The sequence below is a fragment of the Zosterops lateralis genome (genome assembly GCF_965231275.1).
Source record: "Zosterops lateralis genome assembly, chromosome: 5".
NCBI classification, from domain to species: Eukaryota; Metazoa; Chordata; class Aves; order Passeriformes; family Zosteropidae; genus Zosterops; species Zosterops lateralis.
The window spans coordinates 60,905,718-60,931,537 of record NC_139766.1 but is presented as its reverse complement, the minus strand read 5'-3'; the positions used below and the strand labels follow the sequence as shown (position 1 = coordinate 60,931,537).

Sequence of the window (25,820 nt, the reverse complement as noted above, 5' to 3'; positions counted from 1 at the left end):
GGTGCTGTTGGCTAATAGGTTGGACTCGATGATCTCTGAGGCCTTTCCCAACTTAATTGACGCTGTGGGGTTTTTCCCCCACAAAACACCTTTTTCCTGTAAGATTTCTCTCCGATGGGGTGTTATTTTGTGCGGAATTCCAAGCAAGACATAAAACCCCCCGCACCTCCCTGAAGGGCCCGGGGCTGATCCCCGGCGCGGCCTCAGGGGCCCCGGGCGGGAGGGGCGCGCCCTCACCCCGCGCCCGCCGCGCGTTCCGGGCGCTGCGCGGACTGTCCCGCCCGGCCGCCGTAGCGGGGCGGGGCCGCGGCGGGCGGGGAGCGGCGGGAAGGGGCGCGGGAGGCGCCGGGAGAGGCGGCGGGCGGTGAGTGCGGGGTCGGCCCGAGCCGGGTGCGCTCCCCGGGGCGGTCTGCCATGGAGCCGCCGTCCCCGGCCGGGGCTACCCCGGGGCGATGGGGCCGGGCGGGAACGCGAGGGGTCCACACGGGGGGAGCGGCTCCAAAGGCGTGTGTGCTCCGGGAAAGGGACACAGTCCTGGTGGCGGTGCGTGTTGATAGGGAAGCTGAGAATCCCTGGATTCACGGCTGGAATTGCCCATTTGCCCCAGGAAGCAGCGAATTGAAGTCGGCACCGTGCGGGTGTTTCCTGCCTTTGGCTTAAAACGCAGAACAAAGCGATGTTGGAGCAGAAGTCAAGCGAATACTGACAGAGGGGGTCTTGCACCAAACTGGGTGCGCCTGCTGCGTCTTTAAATCACAGCATCTTTCCTCTGTAATCTAACACAAGCCCGAACTTAGTCTGTTTTATTATCTGAAGGCATGCTTTTAAATCTATGCTTTTTCTCTGTTTGAGAGCTGAGATCAAAACTACTCTTGGTGTTCCCGCACAGAGTTCCGTATATAGAGTATATATAGTATAGAGCATGGATGGACTGCTCCCTCCACCCCTAAAGACATGAACCATCTATTTATGGCTTAGCCCTCTAAAACCATTTTTGCAAAAGGTTTTAGGGGTGATGAGGCCTTTGGCACTGTTAAAATTTAAAAGATGCACAGTGTGGCAAACAAGAATTCTTAGTAATAGTTTCAGAAGTAATAAAAATTCCAAAGGGAAAGTTTAATGCAATGGCTAGAGGGGCTCTGTCTCCCCACCTCAACCCTTAAAGTTTTGCTTTAATCTCTTTCAGTATTTTCTCCTACTGAAAGTATTACAAATCAGGGGTCTGCCTGTCTGTGCAGAGTATTTAAAACAATGTGGAAGCACATCTCTTACCCTAATGTTTTCTCTTCACCTCTCAGCTTACCAGAGAAAATCAAGATGAGTCTACGGAAACAAACCCCCAGTGACTTCCTAAAACAAATCATTGGAAGGCCAGTTGTTGTAAAATTAAATTCTGGAGTTGATTATCGAGGTAAGTTCTCCATCTGTTTCTCACAGTGAGCAAAGTATCTCATTGAGGAGGCTGGAATAGATGCATTGATTTTGAAAAGACAAACAGTGTGATCCAGAATCATGGAGTATGAGAATAGAAATTTCAGAATGGTGACAGTAAAAATAGAAAATCAACTCTGCAGAAAGTGGTAAGAAGGGAGGTAACAACAGTGGATGTAGAGATTAAAATAACTGATGATCTAAATCATTAGTGTCCTTGGTCAGAGGTGATTAAAAGGGATGATTCTGAGTTTCTAAACTGATATTTGGAAAGATTGTCTGGAATTACCATGCTGGCAGTCATAATAGGATTCTTACACGAGGGATGAAAGCGTTATTGACGTTCTTGGTTAAACAACTGCCTAGACCTGTGTTGGATCAAGACTCACAGAGATACAGGAAAAAGGTTGGTGTAGCTTTTGCCAACTTCATTTTAACACAGCCCATCAGTTCTATTCCTGATTTCTTCAGTCTATCAGTATACTTTCATGTATACTGATAGACTGAAGAATTATAGATTATTTTTTTAACCAGTAGATGAAACTTCTCTGTGTAGTGAAATGTCCTGGTCCTGCTCCCATTAAGATAAGAGTATCAACCTGACCAATTTTTCAGTAATATCCAAACTCAGTCAAAACTAATCACATATCTTCTGTTGTGCTCAGTAAAGAATTTTTATTCTGACTTAATGACTTAAACATTATGGTTCTGCAACAGATCCCTTCTTCAGAGAGGTTTACATCAAGTGGCTTAGCCTGGCACTTGTGAGAAGAGACTTGTTTGTGCTGTGAGAAGGAGCTTTGTGCTGTGGCAGTTTTAAATTGTTACTGTTCACTGACAGAGCAACCAGTGCCTTCTTATCCCTTCCTGTTTCTCTTCAGTGTCACTCAGCTGACAAAACTTGTGGTCTCTCATTTCTTTGAGAACTACATTTTCTGAGCACTTCTGGTGGGCTTGGGGCTTACAAGGTTCTCTGCCTCTCTGTAAATTCTTTAGGGCAGGAGAATATAGAGAGAGCTTATTAAAGTCATCATTTACCTTAGGGGTACAGAAAAGGCAGGACCAAACCAGATCTGGGTTTTGCTACACTTCTATTTTATTTAAGACCATTGCTACCTCTCCCTTGGTAAGATCCATCTGTAAATGCTGTAGATGAACTACTCAACCTTCCCTTCAGCAAAGCTAGTTTAATGTGCCTACACTCAGATACCACATTAATTGAACAAGAGTTCCTTGAACACCCTTATTTATCACTGGATGTTTCTCCCCCCTTCTCTTCCTTATTTCCCTGCACTCCTTTGATCTAATGACAGAAAATTTGTGTAGTGTTTTAGTTTGAAAAATACGCACTTGGTTTGTTTTCTGCAGAAATGTGACCAGCAGTTGTAAAAGGCAAACTTTTACAAAACAGCATCTTGGGCTGTTGTTGCAGAGCTGTCCACATTCTCCCCCAGGCTGTGTTGCTGATTTTTTTTGTTACCTCCACCCTGAGAGACCCCACACACACCAACATGGCCTCATGCAAGTGTTGATGTGTCACTGAAATGTCTTGAACCATTGCCAAGTGCTGTAAATACCCAAGGCAGGAAGCCCTGGGAAATGATCAAGGATACATTAATGTATGGTTTCTGTGTGTAAATATGGACATGTACATTAAAACATCTCTACATACAGATAAAACAGATAAATTGCTAGCCAGGATGGGCAGTGATAGTATTTGATGCCATTCGTGGTGTAAGAGTAAACAAAAGAAAAAAGGAGGAAGAGAGTGAAACAACCATAAATGCACTGCAGTCTAGGAACAAAAGAGTCTGAAAATACTGCATTTATGGCCTGCTGAGTTGTAGCTCAGGTAAATCCACATAGTCCAATTTTAATTTTGACAAACATATTTTTGTTTTCTGTTGTGATGCGGATCCCTTGGGATTACTAGAGAGGAAAAGAATCCTTATTTTGGAGTTTTTTTGGTGCATTTAGTGGCACTTAGTGAACAGTTTTTCCTATGTCTGTGGAAACAGAGGAGAGAAAAACAGAAAGGAAAATAACAATCTTTAAGCCATGACATGTTGGCAGAAGTTAAATTCCTGATTATTATCTAGAAGATCCTGCAGTAACACTTCTGAAAATGTGTCGTGAGTTTTCTCCCTCTTCCTAAGTACAGCCAATATACTATATTTCAAGTTTTATTGCTAGGTAAATAGCTAGTTGTTATTCAAACAGAAGAAAAAAATATTTAAGTAGTATTGTCTGTGCAAGGATGAAGTCAGGAAAATCCACATGCAAGAAGAAGATAAAACAACTTGTAAAAAGCTGCATTACCTATGTGCTACTAAAATGTATTTTCCTGATCCAAAAAAATCATCTAATATTACAAATGACAGGGTTTTTTTTTTCATTAATTGCATTATCAAAACAGTGTAATTTGATTTTTGTGGGAAGATTTCAGTGGCCTTTGTTGAAAAATGTGTAGAATTTTGTTGACATCAAAACAGAGACTTGCAGCCAGTGTTCTTCTAGCTCTGTAAGCATTGAAGACAAATATGTGTACACTGTCCTGTATTTAAAGGGTTGTTTTTCAGCTATATCCTTCACAAGTTTTGTTGACAACTCAGTTTACATAGCTTTGTCTTTAGGTTATCCAGTTACACTTAATGTCACAGGTGGTTTTTTGGTGTGTGCTTAAAACACAAGTGAGAAGAGACAGCTTAAACTTTTGGAGTGGAAATTGTCCATCTTTTGAAATAATGCCTTCATAATTTCTTTCTTTTTTTTTTTTTTTTTTTTTTTACTCCCACAACTCTTACACCAATTGATAACACTGTTACCAGAGTGCCTGGGATTCCTTTCTCCCAGCTGAATTCTTTGCAGACATCTGTCTTAGTTTGTTATAAGGATACAGTGTGGGGGTTTTATCCTGTACTATTCAAACACAGTGTAATTTTGTTTATTTTAAAATAAGTTCAAGCTGATTCTTTTTTAAACTGCCCCTGTTTTCAGGTGTCCTGGCTTGCCTGGATGGATATATGAACATAGCTCTGGAGCAGACTGAGGAATATGTAAATGGACAATTAAAGAACAAGTATGGGGATGCATTTATCCGAGGAAATAATGGTAATTCCTGTTCCTTCTGTTACTGCACATTAGAAAATTATGGTTTGATATTCTGAATTTGAGGGGTGGCTGAGGTGTAAGTAAGCTGCCTGTAAGCCTAAAATATTCCTTCTTGGAAATCTTTACAATATTTGCTTTTTACAGTTTCACTTTTCAGGGTCTGTGCTTTTCTGCATTCCTGTGGTCCTTTTTTCCTCTGAACTTGAAGTTCATTTAGAGAAGCATGCTCTTTTCTAGCCTTCTCGGAGCTTATTTTCTACTGTTTGACAGGCTTACTCTTTGCACTTACTGCTTGCTTAGATGGCCTCTGCACCGTAAAAGTTTGTGTTCTTAGGCAAGCTGCTGCATAAATTTATGCTACAGTGCAGATATTACAGTGACACAAATATTTTCTGGTGAAGCAGTTTTCCAGGACTGAATGAATGCTTATCCTTAGTCCTGGAGGCTATTTTCATCTTTTGAGTAAAGATTTTACCACCAGTCAAAAAAAATCACTCATGCTTTAATATCGAGCCTTTGAATATCTAAGTGCAGTTGGTGGATTTTAGTGCACTTCAAGGACAATCCCAGGCTCCTGAAATGACTCTCTGGTATCAGGCTGTAATAGCAGGACATGCCAGGGAGCAGAGTATCTAAAAATAGAAAAGGTTCACAAGTCAGATGTGAAGAGACTTGTAGAGGAGGTAAATGAAGCAGGGTTTGACCAAGTTGCCTGGGAAGAAAATGGAGCTCAGCAAGGAGAGATGGAATAAAAAGACACAAGGACCAAATCCCATGTTAGAAAAAAAGAGTCAAAGAGAATGTGGCAGCAGTGTAAAAGAGCATTTTAGGTAGAGAAATAATCCTTGAAATGAGGCCAACCCTTGGTTTTTGCAAGGCATTTGGACTGTTACACTACGGATTGGAGTGACATTACAGCTGGAGAATCAATTAAGGAAATAATCTGTTACGAAAGTTAAAACAAATAGATGAGAGGCAGAAGGCTCAAGAACAGGCTGAACAGAGAACTGAAGCCATGTGGCAGGTTTAGGAACACAGTATCATTTTATGTTGTGACTGGATCTGTTCTGGGGATATCATCAGCCAAGCAGGAGGAAGATGTCTGTTCTGTCATAACTAATCATTAGCTTTGCCTTAAGTGCTTGGGATTTCCAGCTTTTATTGAAAGATCACAGCATTAGTGACTCTCACCTGTAATTCTGCTGCTGAGGAACTCTCATGCTCCCCTCAGTAATACTGCAGGGCACTGCCTTTGTTCCTGCTCTGTTCAGCCTACATCTGCTGGAGCATAGTTGTGAATAAAATAAATACTGAACCAAAGTAATATATAGTGTTTAGAGCTAATGGCATTTTTTGAAACTTGGACTTAAAGGTTGCCTGGCTTTGTTCATGCTGAATGGGATCTGTTACAGTGTCAATTTATATGCCATGGAAATAAGATGTTTTAAATAAAAAGGCTTCTGCATGTTATTTACCCTCTTCTGTGTGCCACTTTCTCTTTCAGTGTTGTACATAAGCACCCAGAAGAGGAGGATGTGAAGATGCCAGAAGGAGGCTGTTTTTTTGTACTTGTGAACCTCTTTGAAGTGATGAGCCCTATTTGATTTGTAGTTCAAAATCCACAGGTGAAATACACAAGTGTTTAAGTATTTTTTAAAAATAAATGTAAACATGAGTGTAAACTGCCTGAATTCTTTTGTTTCAAGGCATTGCTTTGTTCCAATGTACAGAAAAAAAATAAAAGAGAAGCATGTAATAGTGCTGCAAGACTTAATTTAAAGCAACAGCTCATTTAATTGTGCTAACAGTTACAAAAAAACTGATTGGAGGGTAAGCAGACATGGAGTAATTGCAAACCAGAGCCCTGTATTGATGACAAAACAGTAGTTTAACTGATGGTGGGAAGGGAAATGCTGATGGTTGGGTGACAATGACCTGTCCCTTTTGGAAAACACAGGGTCAGCTTTAAATGCTGGTCTAGTAAGAGTCATGGGCTAAAAAGTTCAGCTGTCCAAAAAATCTTGAATTGTGGATTGAATCAAGGGATGTAACAGTGACACTTCAACAGTTAGGGGTGGGGAAAGAATTGAATCAAATGGAAGAAAAGCCTTAGGGGTGAAAAGAAAGCTCTGTGCCAGCTGAGGAAGTCAGTCAGAGGTGAAGAGCTCTCAGTTGGTGTGTCAGTACAGCCTAGTAGCTACTTCACCTCCTGCCTGTGTACCCCCCACCTTCCTCTGCTTGGGGTGACCTTTTTCTTGTGCTTCTCTACCAAACACAATAGACTTCAGCAAAAAGCCATTTTAACTAATACCTAAATGTACTCCTGAAAACACACTAGGAATCTGAAAGCTTTTGTAAACATACCACATGTGTCCTCTCCAGCCAGTTCCTACTTTCTCCCATCCACTCCCCCCACAAGCTGGTACCATCTCCTCTATATTCCCTCTGTCCAGCCAGAAATGAGAACAAGTGCATTGGAGTATGGGGTATTTGCATTAGGGAGGGGAACCTCTGAGCCAACAGCAGGGAGGGAACTTGTTGGTGTGTATTTTGCAACAATGTTTCCAGATAAAGCACAGTGAATAAATGCAGCTCAGTTTTACAGGGGTACTTATTACAGGTTATAAAGTGTATCTTTTACTCTTTTACATGCAGTCGGCCAAGAAAAAAACCTCCAAACCAGCTCTGAAAATTCAGATACTCCTTCACATGAGTGTTACTGCACTTAAAATCGCATACTCAGAATGTTTTCTTGTTCTTCATGACAAAGTTATGAGTTAGGGTAATGTACCTCATGGTGAGGTTATTGAGTCAATTTTTTTTACATGAGCTTTCTGAAGCCTGGCTTTATTTGGACAGTTTATAATGCCTCCAGGAATAAAAGTACTTCTGGTTGTGGATGGATTAACACAACTGTGTGAATCTAGCATTGTCCCACTCTTCCCAAGTAGCAGTAGCTCTGATGCAAGCAGGGAATAGTAACATTCCAGTTATCAAAGGGAGAAAATGTGAGCTGAAAGTTTTTAATTTTACTGTTTTTTAAGATGAAGAAATAATTCTAAATTAGTTTGCAGTCAGTAGTTAACCTTTCCACATTAAGCACTTCAGAAGCCACGACAGAACACACAAATAGAGTTGCTACTGTACAATAAGCTTCAATAATTTATCATTTTCTGACAAGGGTTGAAAAAGGTCCAGGATATAAGACAAATCACCAACTCGCTTTTCTGTAAGTGACTTTTTTTAAAAAAATGAAGATGTACCTCCAAGTGGGGCATGCAATTTTTCATTTGCTCTGTCATCTATATGTAGCTGGCAGGTAACTGTCTGCTTTCAGTCCTGGAGACTGTCTGGATTTTGTTGTTTGGTTTTTTTGTTTTCATGTAGGGTGAATTTTTTTTTCCCCTCTCCACCTTTCTCTCCCCTTGCACACACCTACCCATATGTAGCAACACATTTTGCAGACTTTAAAGTTGAGTTTGCATTAGCTTTTTAACTGTGGTTCTGTTTCTACAAGTCTAGTTATAGAACATGTTTCAGTTGTAATCCACTACTTCTGGTGGTCTAATCACATACTAAACTCTATATAAATATAAATACTATGTTGTTTACACAAGGATTTTTTTAATGTATTCTAGGTCATGAAGTCACTATGTGAGGTAGAGAAGATTTGCATTGAAGGTCAGCTGTTGCAATTCATATTTAAATTTTAAAAGTAGCAAAAGAAATTAAGCATTTACTTCCCACAACCACTGACCTTCAGTTTATTTTACAAATTCTCCATATGACATCATTTACCATATCCTGATGCTCTTGCCCCAATACCTGTGTATAAAACAGTTTCACCTGCAGATCAAGCTCATTGAGATCAGAGCTGGCCATGAAACATTAATGCCTTGAACAACCTGCAAGCATTTGTCCACCACTTTTCTTAGAAGCATGTACCCAAAATTAAGTAATCCAAAACTAATAAAAATTACTGAATTTCAAACACTAAAGCTGCACTCATGTTGACAGTCAGTACCTTTGTGCAATGAGATCACATTGTGAAACCACAGCCATTCAACCACTACCCCACCCTCAGCTACACATTCAGTTCACAGACACCCTACCAAGAGCAGTAACTGTAAATTTGCTACATGCCCACATTCAGCACGAGTTTCTTGCACTTGAAAAGCCAAACTGAGCTGCCTCTTAAAACAAAAACCTGCCTGGCAGCAGCAGAAGCAGCAGACCTCATGGAAACTAGATAAAGCCTAGAAGAAGGAAGCAAGTAGTCACTGTGTGATGAAGCAGCCAAAACCAAGTCACTACTAAAGTCTTCAGGGCCCTAGAGTTGCCTCTATATAAAGGGAGCAGAGCATGCTAGGAAGGTTTTCTTTTAAAGGTGTATACCCTGATGACCACTCACTTTTACAAATTGTTTTCACCTGGTTCCTAGTTCAAAGGGAATCTAATGCAAACCACTCTGAACATCATTCTAGTTCTATGTTTTTTGTGATGTTACAATGACAAAACAGCTACTGAGAACCCTTTTGGGTATGACTTGGACATGAGTTCCTCAGGCTTTTTCACAGCTCTGAAAACCAGCTGTGCCCCACAGCTGTGTTGTTCCTGGGAGAAAAGAAAGCATGAAAGTGCTTGCAAAGTGACAGCCTTGAAACATGTGACTGATGGTACCAAAGCAATGCCTGCCTGATCTTTAACATCCCAACTCACACCTCTGGCTGGCTCCAGACCTGTGTTGGTTTTGAAAACAAGTAATCTGTGGAGTCAGCAGTTTCAAACTCTCACGTTCCTGTGCCAAACTGTTCTCCAAGGCCTGAAATCAGATAATCAGATGGGAGGGGGCATTTCCTGGGCTGCTGTATTGACCCTGAGTGAGGGACCCTTGGCCACAGGATCCCCCAGCCAGGTCACCCTAAGGGAGCTCACAGGCAGTTCCCACTCAGTGCCATGATGACACCACCTGCCTGGCCTTGCCTTTATCTAACAGAGCAGCAGCAAGAGATCATCCTTTAGAACAGAGGGTTGGGTTTGTGTGTGGAAATTATAGCTCAAGTGGCAAAAAGGGAGAACAGCTCTCCATAGATGGTTTGATCTCTCTGCGCAGTGCACTGTGGGAAAATCCATGTGGGCTCTGACTGATGCTATGTGCATGTGAGGAGCCCAGCATCTGAGGGCATGTTCATTTTACCTGCTGTCTGTACTCCTCATCTTAATCAGTCTTATTAAAGCAATCATTGAGCTATTTGTTTCTAGGCCTTAGCTCTCTCTTTCTCTCTCTCTCACACTCTCTTCCCTCCCTTCAACCCCTCCTCTAGAGCAGAACAGCTGCCCAGGTTGCATTAGTTAACAAATAGAATAAAGGGTTATTTTGATTTGAATTTGTAAGGGAAAGAGGCTCACAACTAAGTTGCATGCATATGTATGTACCAGTTCATTGCCAGCAGTGACATTTTAGACATTGTCACACTTTAGTAAGTGACAGAAGAACAGCAAGAATAGTCAACTGGATAAAAGGGGAAGGACCTGCCAGTGCTTTTGCCAACCCTCTGCCTAACTAGTATCAGAAAAACATCCTGGTCTCCCCAAACTCAGAGGCACAGACATGCATCGGTCAACCCTGAGATGCCAGTTTGTGGAGATCATTCTCCATTCTCCCTTGTGGGACTATCATGACTTTTTAAATCATCTCACAGCTGGACACTGCTATTTGTTTTAAAGATGACTTGAAATATTCTTAAATAAGGTGGTGCTGCCAGCTTTGCTGGTTTAATGATCAATTCCTTGTGATCTGAATTCAACTATTGCCACCTTCAAGCTGTCTACTTGTTCAACCTGTCCGCTCTTCCCTAAGCCCTCTCAAACTTTGTTCACAGGGCTCAGGTGGCTGCCAGCTGACCAGGAGGGCCTTCTAACTCATTAAAACCCTTATTATCTTGCAGCAGCAAAGTATTTCCCAACCTGTCAGTGAAGCAACCAGCTTGCTTTGGAGTGTCAGCTCTGAGGTTCTTACGTCCATGTCCATATTACATACTGAGCTCCACTGCACCTGCTCCACATCTGCTGTGCCTGTTGTGCCCTGGTGATGTGGAGATGTAGAAACAAACTGCAAGAAGGATAGAATTTCTGCACCAGAGAACCTGCAATGTTATGGGGTTTATAATCCTTCTGTGCACTTAACAGTGACATTTCAAGTTATATGGTTTATACTCTATCTTAATTACCAAGCCACTACAGAGCATGCACAGTTGTCCTCTGTGCTATTTCAAATTCGCAGCTGTGGTCTGTTTTTTTTATTTTTATTTTTTTTTTCTTCTAGAAATCCACTACACAAATGCTGCAGAGAAAACAATAGGCAGGGTGTAAGTTGTCTTATGTCCCCTTCTCCTGACAACTTCCTACTAATGAAGAAGTTTACGACGAGAAAAAGCAAAACCTCTTTCCAGTTCCAGCAGTGCCACGTGTCTGTCTGAGCCCGGCTGAGCTCAAGTGACTCCAGCAGGTCACAGCCCTGGCCAGAGAAGGCTGAGGCAATGCTGTCCTGGTGGGTGATGCAAGCAAAGGCTCTGAGAGGGCTGTATTTCTTACTGGAAACATCTGCCTGTCACTTGGCATTTGAATGAGCAGTTCTGAAGCTGCTGGTAGGTGCTTGTGTCAGGGTACTGACTGTGACAAGCTTTTTCCATCTCTGAGGAGGAGATGGTTGTGACATTTGCTTTGACTGTGGCTTTGAAGCCACCTAGTTCCTGTGCTTGAGAGCAGGCAGTGAGGATGAATGCTGTGTAAGGCTGTATTTCAGATCAGCCCAGCAATTAACACTGTCCGGGCAGTGCCATCTGACTGGTGCTGCTGAACCTGTGAACAGCAGCATGCCCTGCCCTGCCAGAGGCTGCTGCAGCCTTGGAAGTGAGCATGGACAGTTCAGTGCTGGCCCACATCCTCTGCTGTTACACATGGGTTGGATCTGTTTGAGCCTCTTCTCCCCACAGCTTAGTTCCTGTTAATAGCAAACACTGCTGTTTCAGGGTCTGCACTTGGCCAATTTTCCCCCTTTTTCCAGGTGGATAAATTGCCCTCACTGATTTTAGGAATAAGTCAGGAAGGAAAAACCATAAGAGACTGGCTGGTTTCAGGAAAGGATTAGTCATAATACAGCATAAAGGTATTCTCTTTTGTGTATGAAGGATGGGCAATTACAAGCTGGAACAGAATCAAGAATGCAACTTGTCCTCTCTCCCCCTGAACTATGCTCTGCTTCCACCGAGAAAAGAAAAGAAAACTACAAGACTTACATTATATCTTGAAATTCAGTGATTTTAAGGCTTCTTTCAAATGCAGAAGAGAGCAGGCTAATGAGAGCCCAGTACCACCAGTTTCCATACTTTCCAGCCAGTTTAACAGCTGAGAGCTGGGCTGTCAGCAGCAGAACCTCAGTGCCAGCCCAGCATTTTGTATCTCTTCCAAAAGGCAGGCTGTAGAGCAGGGCAGGCTGATGGGAACACCACTAATAAGGGAAACATCTGCAAGCTTGCCCCCTGTTTTTGGGGGGTGCCCTAGGCAGAGGTCACCAGGATGCCCTCTATGGACAGACTGACACAATGGTGAGATCCCAGGCAGGATTACAGATAAGGCACCACTGCCAGAAATTAGTCACTAGCAGGGAGCAGGGCAACCCTGGTGACAGTGGCCAGGGTCATCAGAGAGCCCCGATCACCAGAGCAGTCTGCAGCGACAAGGGACAGGATCAGCTCTGCCACCGACTGCCAGCACAGATGCAGCAAAGCTCAGGCAAGGAGCAGGGCTGACAACCTGGACATGAATACAGCTCATGTGCCGGGGAACAGTCACACTTATCAGATGTTTGGTCCCCTGTGCCAACTTCAGGGAAGTTGTGGGGTGTTGATGGCTCCTTCTGGCAAGGCTGGCACATGGGATGAACCTTCCCAGCCTTTGTTGCAAAATTCTGCTTTTACTGCCAAAATTAACCCCATGTAAGCATGAGAGACAGGGCACACTGCTCGGGGGTCATGGAGGGAGCTGATGTAACTTGGCTTTGCTTTACTTCAACATGGACGAAGGGCTGTGTGAGGGAGGAAGGTAACAGGGAAGAAAATGTCCCATCATCCTGCACCTCTGCAAAGGAGTTTCAGTGTGTCCCACACAAACCCCATGATTTCTGTGGGTCTCCTCCTGCTCTTCCCCAGTAGTTGTCTTTGTTTTCATTGAAGAAACTTGGAGATTTAACACATACACACAAGAAAAAAGAAGTAAAAAAAAAAAAAAAGAAGGGAAAAAAAAAGAAAAGAAAAAGAAAAAAAAAGGGGTAGGATGTGAAGAAAAATACCTAATATGATTAAAGCAGGATTTGGGCACTGGCAGAGAGCTGCTGTGGGTGGTGGGTATTAGCAGTAACAGCTGCTGCGCTTCCCATTAGAGGAGCAGGCGAGGAAGGTCCCTGAAAGGATGGGTCTCCGGCAGGCTGGCAGGGCAGTGGTGGCAGCGAGCCCGGCAGCAAACGTGTCCCAAGGTAAGCGCCGGCGGCACCGGCAGCCTGAGCCCGGGCAGCCCCGGGAGCAGCGCTGCTCCCCCGCGGGGATGGGCACAGGGGGTCGGTGGGGCTGGGATGGGAAACGGCACAGCCGGGGCAACACCCAAGGAAAAGACCTGCAGCTCGGGGCTACTTCCATGAGCTCCTGCGAGAAATCTTATCCAGCAAGGGAGGTTTAGGTGTGCCCAGAAGAGAGGCTGGCTCCGTGGAGAGGAGATTCCTGCTGCTGGTCCAGCAGGGCTGGGAGAGTTAGCAAAGGCTCCTGTGATTCTCACGAGCATCTTCTGGCACACAATTGGTTGGAGTGGCAGGATGCTTGGCTGTGGAAGGTTAAACTGCACCCATCTGCTTGCTGCTTTAGGCTGGGCATGAACTGTTTCGCATGCAGTGGTGCTTCATTAGTCAGCTGGCAAGTTTCAGAAGTGCTTGAGAGGGAGGTGTAAGCTAGACCTCTCAGCCTCTGTTTCCTCTGATTTATTTATGTTTACCCATTGATTAAGTGTAATGACATCTAAGGCAGGAAAGGCTGCATGTTGAAAAGAAAATGGTAAAAAGTGCTACATTAAAATCAGGAGCCCCTGCTTTGCGATATCTGTTACAATAAATGCCGCACACTCATCCTTCAGCTTCACTTTGGAAAGCGCATTTTGAAAAAGCAGAATGGCACAATACTCTGTTCAATCTGGAAATGTGTTTTGTGCTATCACTGCAGGGATGTAGCTCTGTGACAGCAGGCAGGGACAGGCTCTGCCCTGGGCACTAGCCCCATATGTGACAGGGCCTGCAGCAGCTCTACAGGTCCAGGGGGCAGATGTTTCCCATATTGATCAGGCTGTACATTTGAGCTGTGAGTGGTGGAGGGTGCTGACTGGCTGTACAGAGCCTGCTCCTCCTCCTAAAACCCACAAGACTTTTAAAAGTAAATCTTTTCTTGCTGCTCTCTCCATTGGCAGCTTCACAAGAAATACATCCTCTTGTGGGGGGCTCTTCCCTCTCCCAGCCTGAACAGTTCACTTCAGAATGTAAACACTGGATTCTCAAAGTGGCTCCAGGTGTCACAGAGATCCCTTATTCCCTTCTGTTTAAAGACAGTGGGGAGGGTGGCTCTGGAGATCAGATGACTCAATGGCACCATTTGGGAAGCCCTTTGAAGTGAACTCCACGTTGTTTCCTGCTGTAGATGGAGGATGGCAGGAGAGGCCACACTGCCATTGTTGGCTGGGCCTGCACCACCCTATGCCTGGTCTCTTGCGCAGCCGCCTTCTCGCAGGGCGCCAGCCTTTCTGCCTGCACCGACATGATGCCCAGGCACCTGAGGGTGCAGCTGCACAGCTCCAACAGCAACTACGTCACTCTCCACACCAACATGTCCTTCTACTTCCCGGGAGACAAGGTGCCAGGTAAGGAACAGCTCATTCCTGCATCTGAAAAATACACGGTAACTTATCTCAAACAATGGAATTAATCTCTGTGAGGTCTGGGAAGAGGGATAACTGCTCTGAGTGAGTTACAACACCACTCTTGTCATGAGGACGTATTTACAGAGGAATTCTCATTGCAGCACAGGTACTTTGGGTGGGATTCATTTATTCACACATGAAAGGCACCTCAAGTGGGCAAAGTCACCTTCCCAGCCCCTCTGCACCACTCAAAGGGGTCTGTGTGACTCACCTGACTCTTGGGCATGGTTGGCAGCACTCCCCATCCCTGGCATTGCGGCTCCTCAGGCAGATGGAGGCAGAGCTGAGAGGCACCATTCCCCAGCTTGGCCACTTGCCCATTCATCCCTGTGCAAAACAAAACCCCTCAGAGCAGAACATGAGCTTTTGCATACATACAGAGTGGTGTCCAAACCTCCTTCCTCAAAAATGGCTGCATGCTGCCTGATCCAGTGTGGCTAACTGCTTATCATCAAGGAGGGAGGGGAGGGGAAGACTCGGGGAAATCCTGTGTGCAATTACACATTGAAAAACCAAAGGTAAAAGTCTGGCCTTCTGTATCCAGCATGACCAAGACAGACTGTGAGGTCAAAATAGTAAGATGTTTTCAGTAGTGTTGCCCAAGTTTTTTCCTGGGAATTCCATTGCAGGCAATTCACTTCACAATAGCAAGACAAATCCCTTTGTGTCCCGTGTTTTGTCTTCCAAAAGTGACAGTAAGAAGCACCCGGGATTACATGGGCTTTATGCTGCAAGCTCGTAAAGTGTCCAACAATGAAATCGCTGGCACCTTCATCTTCCTGCCTCCTGGTTCCAAGCTGCTGACTTGTTTTGAAGATGGTGACACTGTCACACACTCGGACAAGTCACTCAAGAGAAACCTGTCCTTTGTATGGAAAGCACCAGACCAACCCATTGGAGACATCAAGTTTTTGTAAGGACGTGCTGGTTCCTAATCAGAATTTGTGTTTTCTCAGTAACAGGCTGTCCAGCACAGTGGTTTATATATCTTGAACCCAATATAACTAAATACTTACCAAATGCCATAACAGTATCCCAGCTGGTACATAAATCACCATTAATATGTGTTGCCTAGTGCTGCTTTTTATTTACATGGTCACTGTTTTCTCAGAATAGATACACTAGAAGATGACAGCTTAAGCATTTTAGGAAACAGAAATATTAAGGCATAAAGCGAGAACCGTGACCATGTTGCCTGTCTTTGTAAATAATACAGTCCATAGGACTTCCCTGCCTGCAGGATAATCTTGTATATCACTTATTCTTAAAAAAAAAAAAAAAAAAAAAAAAAAAAATTCAATGTAAACAGAATTACTCACAATAGAAAGAGAGCAAGCACTGTGTCAAAACTTGACATCTCTGTTTTGCACCGAAGTCCCAAACTATCTGAGTAGCTTGGTTCTGATTTGGAATGAAATTAAACATTTTCTAACTGCCTTAGAGAAAGCACAGTGGCTTTTCATTTCAAAAGAGATTAAATTGTTGTATTTCAACTTTAGAAAACCACTTAGAAACTGCTTGGCCAGATCCTTGGCTGCTTCCCAAAACCTAAGTGTCCTGTTGAGTGTTGTGGCTTGAGCATCTCATCGTGATTCAAGAAAATTCATTGAAACAGAAATATTGCTGCTTGGAATTTCCAATCTTTGGCCATTGCTTTAGATCAGAAAATGCTTTAAAGTTTAAAGAAATACTATTAAACTCACAAAAACCCCCCAAATAAACTCAAACAAATCCCAACAAGACCTAGTCCTAGCCACCCACTCTGATACTTCCTTCACACTCTGGTTTTTGACTCTCTGAGCTGATATCTGATAGACTCTTCATTTTTACCCTGTCCACAGCATCTGAAAAAATGCCTTGTTATGCTTAAAAATGCCTTGTAAGTGTCATCTGGCACAGGAAAACCCAGGTTGGTTTCCCCTTAGATAATTCTCAGAAGCAGCTGAGCAATCTGAGCTGAAATTCTCCCAAAATCTCCAGCTTAAATAAGGCTCTTGGAGTGAAGTTAAAGGTTGGCCAACACAGTTTTGGCACCTAACAAAAAGCAGAGGATTAGGCAGGCTCAAATATCAGAGGGCTGAGAAGAGAGACTTTTTCTTCCTCTTACCTATTCTGCTGTTTGTACAAGTTACATTGGCTTGTTTTAATTAATAAATACCACTGTTGTTTCCCTGCCTACGGAAGATTATAAGCATAGCTAGTCCAAGTTTTACAAATCTACTTCTATCAACATGATGGATGCAACACAGCTTTTTAATTTTTTTGTTTTGTTTTGTTTTGTTTTTTTTTATGTTTAAATTCTCACACATTTTTTGGTTGAACTTAATTATTAATTGAGTGGTGATTCTTCAACCTGAATCTTTCTTATGGGACATGGTACCTTTTATTTGTAATAGAAAATGTACAACAGGCTAATACTTTAAAATACTTTTGCATTGGTTCTCTCTTCAGATTAAAGCGGTCTTTGTGATTAGCTAAACAGTCAGATGTTTTATTAATCCTATAGAGCCAGTAAATTCTTGATTATATTTTAACAGCATCTCCATAGTCCAGTCATACTTCGTTTACTGGGCAAAGATTGAATCTGCTGTTGTGGCTCAGGGAGGGCAAAACAAGACTCTTGCTGAGAAGAAGCCTGACACTGTAGCCCCTGCACCCTCACAGGGACCAGCTGACCCCCACCCCACAGGTATGGTGAGAAAATCCTGTTCCTTCTTACCAACACCCTCTGCAGAGTAGTTTTACAGCTTATTCTGGGTGAGTGTCCAACAGAAGTGACCCAAACAAGCTGGGGGGACCCATTTAACTCCTGGAGAGGTCAGTGACGGCCATGGCTCCCTGAAGTGAAGGTGTGGGTCAGTATTTGAGGTGTGGGTCAGTATTTGAGGAGCAAATTCCAAGGAGGGCACCAGACAGTTAAATGGGGTTGCCAGATCTTAGGATTTCAATGCAAATCTTAAAATATTTTACCTAAAACCTCACATCTTGAAGAGAAGGAACTGCAATTAGCAATGTTGCCTAAACAGAGGAACATATTTGTCTCTAAATGTGATTATTGCCCTCCAGATATATATTTAGTTGTATTTACGCAGCCTTTGGTCAGTAAGATGCTCCAAGAATTTACTTATACCCAAATCAGATGTATTTCTCAGCAGTTTTGGCATGGCACCAAGGCTGAGTTTTAATTATTTTACTTGACCAGTACACAGGCAGCGAGCTTTGCTGCTTTAATTTCCATGTGGGTTCCCTCTTAAAAATAAGTGACACGAAAATAAAAGAGTCGCTCTTACAAACCTTCCTGGCAAACCTTAGCACCAAGTGGAATTTGAAATAAACAAACCGAAGACAATGGACTTCTGCTCCTCTCTCCCTGATTTTTGTTTTGTCTCCCTGCTGGACAAGGTCCCATCTCTCCTGCAGCTGCCACTGGCTCCCTGCTGCCTGCCAGCCCCACTGGCATCATGGCAACACCAGCACCGGAGCCAGGTTTTGGTGTGGAGTCGGACATTCGGTCCATTGCTGAGCCAAAGCAGCCAGCCTGGACATCGCGGGCTATGTCCGGCAGGAGCATCCGCTCCAGAGGTGGGGGCCTGGAGCCATCCCTTCCCACCCAAGATGTTGGAATGGTGGATGCCTTGCAAGGTTCCCACTCCCAGGACAATGCCTCCAGCTACAGCACCTTCAATGGGTAAAAACTAGGTGGTGGGAAGAGCTGTTTCTGCAGTCCTTGTGGGCAAGGAAAATAGTACTAGTTTCCCTGCAGATGAACAAGTAAGGCATAGGAAGGTGTCTGTGTGTAGGGAGGAAGTGAGAGGGTGTTTGCTGGGATTTTGAGAAATAATCCTTTGGATATTGCATATGACAGACAGTGACAGGGAGAAAATCCAAAACTCCTAAGAACCCAATGCTGCGTTGCTCAGCACAGTGGGGGACTGGCCAGGTGGTGGGAAAATGTGATAAAACCTATCGATTGTTACAACAGTTTTCTGAAAGTGCATACAAATACTCAGTGAAACAGTGAACTCAGCAGACCTATTTCACCATCTGAAGGGAAAAGGAAAAAAAAGGATGAAAAGCAATCATGAAATTTGGGCTTGAGGATGTCTGCTCTGAAATCCTAGAAAGTTTGGGCTGCATGAGCTTTCATGCACCATTTCATACTGTGGGTGAAAATGATGGGGATAGGAATCAATGATCAGGCACAATTCAAAATACAGCTTGTATTGATCTACATTGACTGCATGCATCCCAAAACCGCTCTAAGGAGCAGCACTTCTTAGAGTGGTGTGAGCCACAGGTGTCACTTGCTAACCCTGCCTTTCCTTTGTCCATATTTCAGAGCAGGAAGCAATGCCAGTGCTGCCACCCAACTCTTGTGTTTGATGTGTACAGACAACAGGAAGGTAAGCACCAGGGGCAGGGAGGATGCCCTGGCAGCCCATGTAGGTGTCATAAGTGGCTAAAATTACATTGAGACTGTTAAAAGTTTTAAATTTTTTCCTTAACTGGAAATTGGGGTTTATATCTCTTTCTAATTTGTTTGGGTTGGGTTTTTTTTGTTTGGTTGGTTGTTTTTTTGAGCCCACTGCCTGGGTTTTTAAGAAGCCCACTGTAAAACAATTGCTTTCTTTTATGTAGATGAGACTAATGAGACTACAGGTTGCTGGAAATGTGTGTGCTTAGAGATACAGGACACAGAGTTAACAAGGTAACTCCACTATGCAGGTGACGGAGAAAAGAAAAATACAAGGAGCAGAAAGAGCTAGACCTGGTTTCCAGGATGTCAGAGGAGGAAGAGAAATAATCTCTCAGAAAGCAAAAGAGAAAGGAGACATACAGCACAGAATGAGCCAGAAATATTTAGGAAAGAGCAAAGGACAGAGAACAAGTAAAGGAGAAATGTGTACCATGAGCACCTGGCATAGCCACGGAGAGAAGTGGAGAACTGAGAGTAGATGAAAACCAAAGGGAAGGATGAGTTATTGCATAAGGCAAGATCAGAAGAGCATAATGAAACAAAAACACTGAGAAATTAGGCAAGAATGGAGAGGAGTATGAAAAGAAAGGAGAAATTATTTGAGATAGGGTAAGGACTTGTGAGGCAGTTCCATTTTCTATCCCAAAGTCCCAGAAAATGCAGTATATCCTTAGAGTATGGCATTTACATTTTGAGGGCAAGTGGTCCATACACATGCAATCCTAACTTTGCCAGCCTGCTACTTTGCAGTTTGCAGTTCAGCCACTCAAAGTCTTCTATTTACTACTGTATTTTAATAGTGCCTTCAGAAACCATCCCTTCCACAAAGGATGCTCTGACCCTCCACTACTCTGCTTCACAGCTTGCCAGGGCTCCTACCTCAGCTTTGTGCTCCTGTCACACTGTCTTCCCAGGAAGCTTTAGAAATCACTAATGATGGTAGAGGGTGAGAGTTTCTCTTGTGTAATTAATGGATGTGTGAAAAAGCCTGCTGGGCTGGACAGGCTGGAGATGTGCCAGCTACTGAGGGCCAGATCCAAATCTCAGTGGAGCCAAATTAAAAACTCCAGTACGTTTTACAGGTTTTGGATGGGGGCTCAGGTGCATAGTGGGAATGGAAAAATTCATCGGGGGCCTCCTAAATTGCATGCTTGTTCCCCAGTTAGTCTTGGATGATACCTGCAGCAAAGCCTGGGCTGCAGAACTGGCGTGGAGCAGCTGGCATTTTGTGACAGTTAAAATAAGGTGCATGGAACCAGGCAGTCCCCAGAAACAGGCCCAGGCAGGAACTGTCATTCCCACTAAAATGGTGGTTAAGCAACACGGAGGGACAGAAGATTTAAGACTGGCTGTGTTAACTGAGAAAGCAAGACAGGCTTTGGGGAGAGTTTATAGGTTGTATGTGAATGCCCCAAAACTGCTGATGGCAAAGGTCATCCCAAGTCTCCTGTGTATGTCCACTCCATAGCCTCAGAAGGGCAACACTGAATCCCAGTGGGTCTGTGTGAGCCTACACATGCAGCTTGGTTGGGAAGATCACACCTGCCCTTTCAGCATGACCCTGGTGCCACTCACGGTGGGAATTGTTTATTAAGTGATATTATTTTGTGATAATGATGCCTGTGAAAAATACCACCACCACAAGTGGAACTGCAGAAGTTTAGTTAGACAAAGCAGTACCTTCCTCTCTACCTGTGCCCTTCACCTTTGCCCCTCCAACCCTGGGAACCAATTTGAGTGCCTTTGTTCCTCCCATGGCAATTTTGGTATGGATGGAGCAGGGCTGCATCTGCTTCATTTTCTAAAAGCTGCTGAGTAAACAGGGAACAGAGAAGAGTTACTCTAAAGCCAGAGAGACAGATGGGCATCAGAAACAGAGTTGAAGTGTTCCATGAGGTAAGTAGCGAACACTTAATCAGCTCCCTCTTCTCTTCCTTCACTGCACGTTTTGGCATGTTTTTACTTTCAAAGGGCAGTACCGAGAGTGGGACCATCTTGAAAGCCTCCCTACGTGTGACAGTGTCTCCCTCTGCCCCGCACATACCCCCTCACCTGGGTGACATTGCTGCAACCACAGCCTGGATTGGTGATGCCAACGCTGCTGGCAATTTGTCCTCGGCTTCAAGGCAAATGGCAGAAAGAGAGTTGGCACCGCAGCCAGAGGAGGCAGGCACCAGGGGTGAGGAGGACAAGGGTGAGCAGGAAGCAGCTGGGAATATCCTGCCATGGGTGACCAGAGCAGCTCCCGAATCTGCTGTTCCCGGGAAAGGGGAAGGCCCTGGCACAGGAACCCGACTCCTCGCAGCCCAACTTGGCCTCCTCCTGGTCTGCACGGCCGCGCTGGGGCTGGCGCTGGCGGCTGCCGTGCGCTGGGGCTGTGCCCAGCACTGCCACAAGCGGGCCGAGGTGTCCTTCAGCCAGCCCGACCCCGACGTCATCACCGTCACGGAAAACGGGGAGGTGATGCACTTCCGAAAGATCCGGGAGAACAGCTTTGTGCTGGTGCAGGCTGAGTACAACTGGGTCAGCCCCTCCAGCAGCGGGAAGAAGACAGTGGTAGTTTAGTCCCTCTGTGTGCTGCCATATAGGCAAAGGAACCCAAAGCAGCCGGTTCAGACAGAGGTGTTAGGCAAAAGTATCTAAATACTACAGCTGCTGAGAAGATAGAAGCTGATAGATTGCTCAGTGTGCTACACTTACTGCAATTAATATTGTATATCTGCTCATTAGCTGTCACTGTGGCAATGACATGCACTTCTTCTGTTGCCTTAAGGGTGTAGCCAAAAATAGAAATTCTCCTCTGCACTGTGGTATTGACTTCTGTTTAATCTCAGAAAAAAAGTTTCTAGTGTTATATTTCTTTCTAGGAACTATAAACCCAACCATTCTCATTTAAGAGCTAACAGGTTTGACTCCGTGCACTCGGTATCCCTCGGATGACAAATATTTGCCACAAGATTTCAAGTTTCAATTTGAAAATAAAAAGCAATAACTCATTAGTGGAGAACATTGATCCCAAGAACGCTAAATTGATCCATGGAGTGAAACACAGGATGGCAGACACCAGCTTTTGGGGGAGAAACATGCCTCCTCATCAGGTGCAAATGGAAGAAAATCTTTCCTGTCCATTTGCACCTGATGAAGAAGCTTGTTGAAGCCTGACAACCAACATTTATCTAGTCTTTTATTTTGAGTCAGCTCAGTGACACTGTGCAGAAACACAGACAGAGAAGTACCCTTCCCAGGTCACTTTGGAGATGCCCTGCAAAGGCTGCATGGGAAGTTAACACATCCTTGTGTTCTGAATTGGTGCAAACTTCTCTCTGACCGTGTGGTTTTCTGCAGGAGACCTCTAAAGCAACCCTTGGAAAACAGCATGATCTTGAGCACTGCCTAAGAAGGATAGGTGATAACAGCAAGGGTAAAGTTTTATTTTACTGCAGCTTTAAAAGAACCAGAAATAGACCTGATCATGATCCTCTTGAGAAGTACATTTTAGAGCCTTTCAGAGAGTAGGAATTGACCCTTCTGGTGTCCTTTTCTAAGGTAGATCAGTTCAGAGCTGATCATTCCCAAGCCACGCAGTGGGGGACAAACTTACATTTTGGTGCTGCAGCCTAATTCACAGCCCAGAGCAATCCCCCTGAACCAAGCAGGTAATGACAGGACTCTGATGGTTCAGCCAGCCTTCCTGATGACAACTTCCCCTCCGTCAGGAGGGCCCTGGGGCCATCTGCAACTACTTGTCCATCTCCATGCTGGATAGTCAGTCAAAGCTCTGCTCTCACATCCTCCCTTACCTCACCACTGAGGAGACAGGTGGGACATGAGTTCTGCTCCAGCTCCAGCACGATGCACTGAGTGCAGCTTTTGGTAACAGTGCCTTCCATTAGCATTCAGAAAGAGCTGTTTTCTGACCATGCTGCTGCACTGTGATCAGTGACATTTGTGCTGCACACACGGACAAATTTATATCAACGTCACTTCTAGGCCCGGTGAGCCCTGGACAAAATAAGTGAGTAAGAAAAGAAGTGTACTCACGAATGCAGCTTGCAGAGATGAGCTTGATGCTCTTAACCATTGCATCTTGAAGAGAAAGGCAACTGCACCGTAGCCCTTTGCTGCAGAAAAAACAAGGGTAGTGCTGTAATTGAAAAGACAAAGTTTGGTTTAGGACTCAGAAGGGTGCCAGGTGAATGGTTTATATCCACTAATTGAGCTTATGCCCTACCCTCTAGTAAGTCTCCAGGTTTTTAAGCACACATCTAGACACTCGCAATGGCATTCCTCTCCTGTGTCATGTGCCTTAGAAAGAAATCATGTTTCTGTAACCCAGTGTAGCTAAACTGTGTAGTGACTAAAACAGACTGCATTCAAGTCATTGTTAATGCAGCCAAAAAAAAAAAAAAAAAAAATCCTAATTAACTGAGAAAATAGGTCAACAAACTCTTAAATATTTAAAGAACTATCACATATTATTTTAAAAAGTTTCTTATGATGGCATAGCTGTTTATGAATAAATTACAAATACCTATGGCCTCTTTCACTGTCTCACTAGGATTAATGTAACCAGACTGCTCTGGCTATAAAACCAGAACCTTCCTCTCCTCAGCTCTTTCCCCACAACCCAGCATTGCTTCTCTCTAGGCTGACCAGAGCAGGGGAGGGCCTCATGGAGGTGTTTGACTGGGAGAGTGGCACTTCGACACCATTCTGCGTTCTGCCAAACTCTGTCTTCTGCTAAATTGATGTGCTCCAGTACTATGAGTAGTAAGACCAGTAATGGTGGGATCTGAGGGATACAGCTCCTCTGAATTAGTAATGAGTTTTGCTACTTTGTGGCTCTCTTGGCTGAGACCTAAAGTGCCTCTGTTTTTTTCTTGACTTCTGAATGATGTTCCATTTGTTGTAGTTGCCATGACAGGAGGAATGAAGGTCTTATATCTTCTTAAGGTTGTTAAAAACACGAGCACTGGTTAATTTATTAAAAGGCAAACCACCCAGACATTCCCATTCTTAACTGACTTGCCTTAAATGGAAATTAGTCTGTGCTCATGCTTGTAACAGATTTCTGAGGAAAAAAAAGTCAGAATTAAGGAAACAAAGCACAAACTTTTTTTTTCACTGGAGAGACAAGTGAAAGACTTGCCTTGTTTCCCTCTCTAGGTGCATGACTGGGCTGGTCACAGATGTTCTTTTGCAACTTGGGGATCTCAGTTCCTCCAGGGCAGCTCAGCCTGCAGTCACCTGTGGCCCATGACAGGCTTTGACTTCATCCCTCAGTGAAGTGACATAGTTTGGGGTCAGAAGTACTGAAAGCAGCTAATTCACACCTATCCTGAGCCTATCTCCCCGCCAGCCAAACAGGCATCAAACACAGTTTTGGCAGTAAAAATGTGTATGGCTATTGCAATGCTTGAGCTATCCTAACTCAAGAAAAAAATAAATAAAATTAGAAATAACAAAATGTAATGTGGAGAGGTCACACTAAGCAAGACCATTGATCCAAAGCTTGCACATCACAGACATTTCCTGCATTGGTTGAATTGCCACTAGTAAGCAAAAAAAGACAGATAAGCACTGATTTGGCCAGCTCCAAAAAGGGTGACAAGGCTCACAGGAGAATCTCCAGGGCCCTGTGGGCGCAGCAGTCACAGTCAGCAGGGATGTGAGAGCTCAGGCTCTCCCAGATCAGTGTGGGATGCAGCCCCTGGCATTTCAGAGATCTGGCTGGCTGGCTTGGCCAGCCCTTTTGGCATAGTTTCTGCAACTACTCGGGACCACAAAAACCAAGGAAGGCAAAGCAGCAAGGTCAGGAACCCGGAGAGTAAAACATTCAGCAGATGCATGTGTTATTTATTCACTCAGATTTAAATAATAATGACAAATGCCTGTAAAAAAGAAAAGGAGGTGCTCTAACAATTCCTTCAGCTCCAAGAAGACATCTGCTTAGCAGCAAAAACAAATGACAAAGTAGCAGCCTGACCTGCAAAGCTGGTGAACAGCAGAACAAACCCCTCTCTCCTCCTGGCAAGTTGGACCCTTTCACTGCCCCAGCCAGGCTCTCAAGGGTCTTTGTGTCTGGACAGCTTTACAGGGCTCCCTTCCTTCCTCTGCTCTCCTTTCTCTCTCGTGCCAGCTCGTTTGAGGCTACAAGAGGGCAGAGAAGGGCTTGGGGAGTCACAACTTCCCCGGGACCAGGAGCAGCTCAGAGATCTCTCCCAGCCCCTTCCTGCCACCAAACTGCTTCCCCTTCACAGGTCTTGTCTCGGCAGCCCTCTTTCCTCACCAGTGTGTGTGTGACTCTCTTAATAAAACATTTTGCTACATGATGTATGAAGGACCGTGTCTCAAACCACATTTTACTGTATATTTAAGTGCATGTTTTGCTGATTTACTACTGTTCTAGAGAATGCCTCCCTCCCCGAGCAGGGCAGGCCCGTAACAGATACATCAGCTCTGACTAATGATTATTAGCACATTCCAAGGTTATGTCCCACAATCAAATAATATGTAGGAGGGAAGAGAGACTCCAGCTTACTCGGCTGAGGACAAAGATCACAGATAGTCTCTTTCAATCTTCAGATTGCAATATCCATTACAGATTGCCACCTTCTAATGTCAAAGTATAATTTGTTGTGGAGAAAATGTGTCGCTGTTCCAAAGGTGAGTCAAAGATCAGCCTGGCTGTATATCAGCGCATGTTGATGTACATTAAGAACTGACGGCCAGGTACCAAGGACATCGGGCAGCTGGTGCAGAGGGAACGGCAGCAGACGTGACTTGC

General features: G+C 44.3%; 2 protein-coding genes across 2 annotated transcripts; both read left to right on the top strand.

Moving 5' to 3' along the window:
- Positions 1–308: 308 nt before the first annotated feature.
- On the top strand, positions 309–6,224 carry LSM6 (LSM6 homolog, U6 small nuclear RNA and mRNA degradation associated). The gene is made up of 4 exons (XM_083862510.1): positions 309–364; positions 1,299–1,411; positions 4,429–4,542; positions 6,047–6,224. The coding sequence occupies exons 2-4, from the start codon at positions 1,318–1,320 to the stop codon at positions 6,079–6,081; spliced, it is 243 nt and encodes an 80-aa protein (XP_083718636.1). The 5' UTR covers positions 309–364; positions 1,299–1,317; the 3' UTR covers positions 6,082–6,224.
- Positions 6,225–14,276: 8,052 nt separating this feature from the next.
- Positions 14,277–21,598, top strand: REELD1 (reeler domain containing 1; the record flags this gene model as incomplete). The annotated part of the gene is made up of 6 exons (XM_083861093.1): positions 14,277–14,496; positions 15,247–15,469; positions 17,094–17,245; positions 17,959–18,244; positions 18,896–18,959; positions 21,005–21,598. The coding sequence occupies 6 exons, from the start codon at positions 14,277–14,279 to the stop codon at positions 21,596–21,598; spliced, it is 1,539 nt and encodes a 512-aa protein (XP_083717219.1).
- Between the last annotated feature and the right edge of the window lie 4,222 nt (positions 21,599–25,820).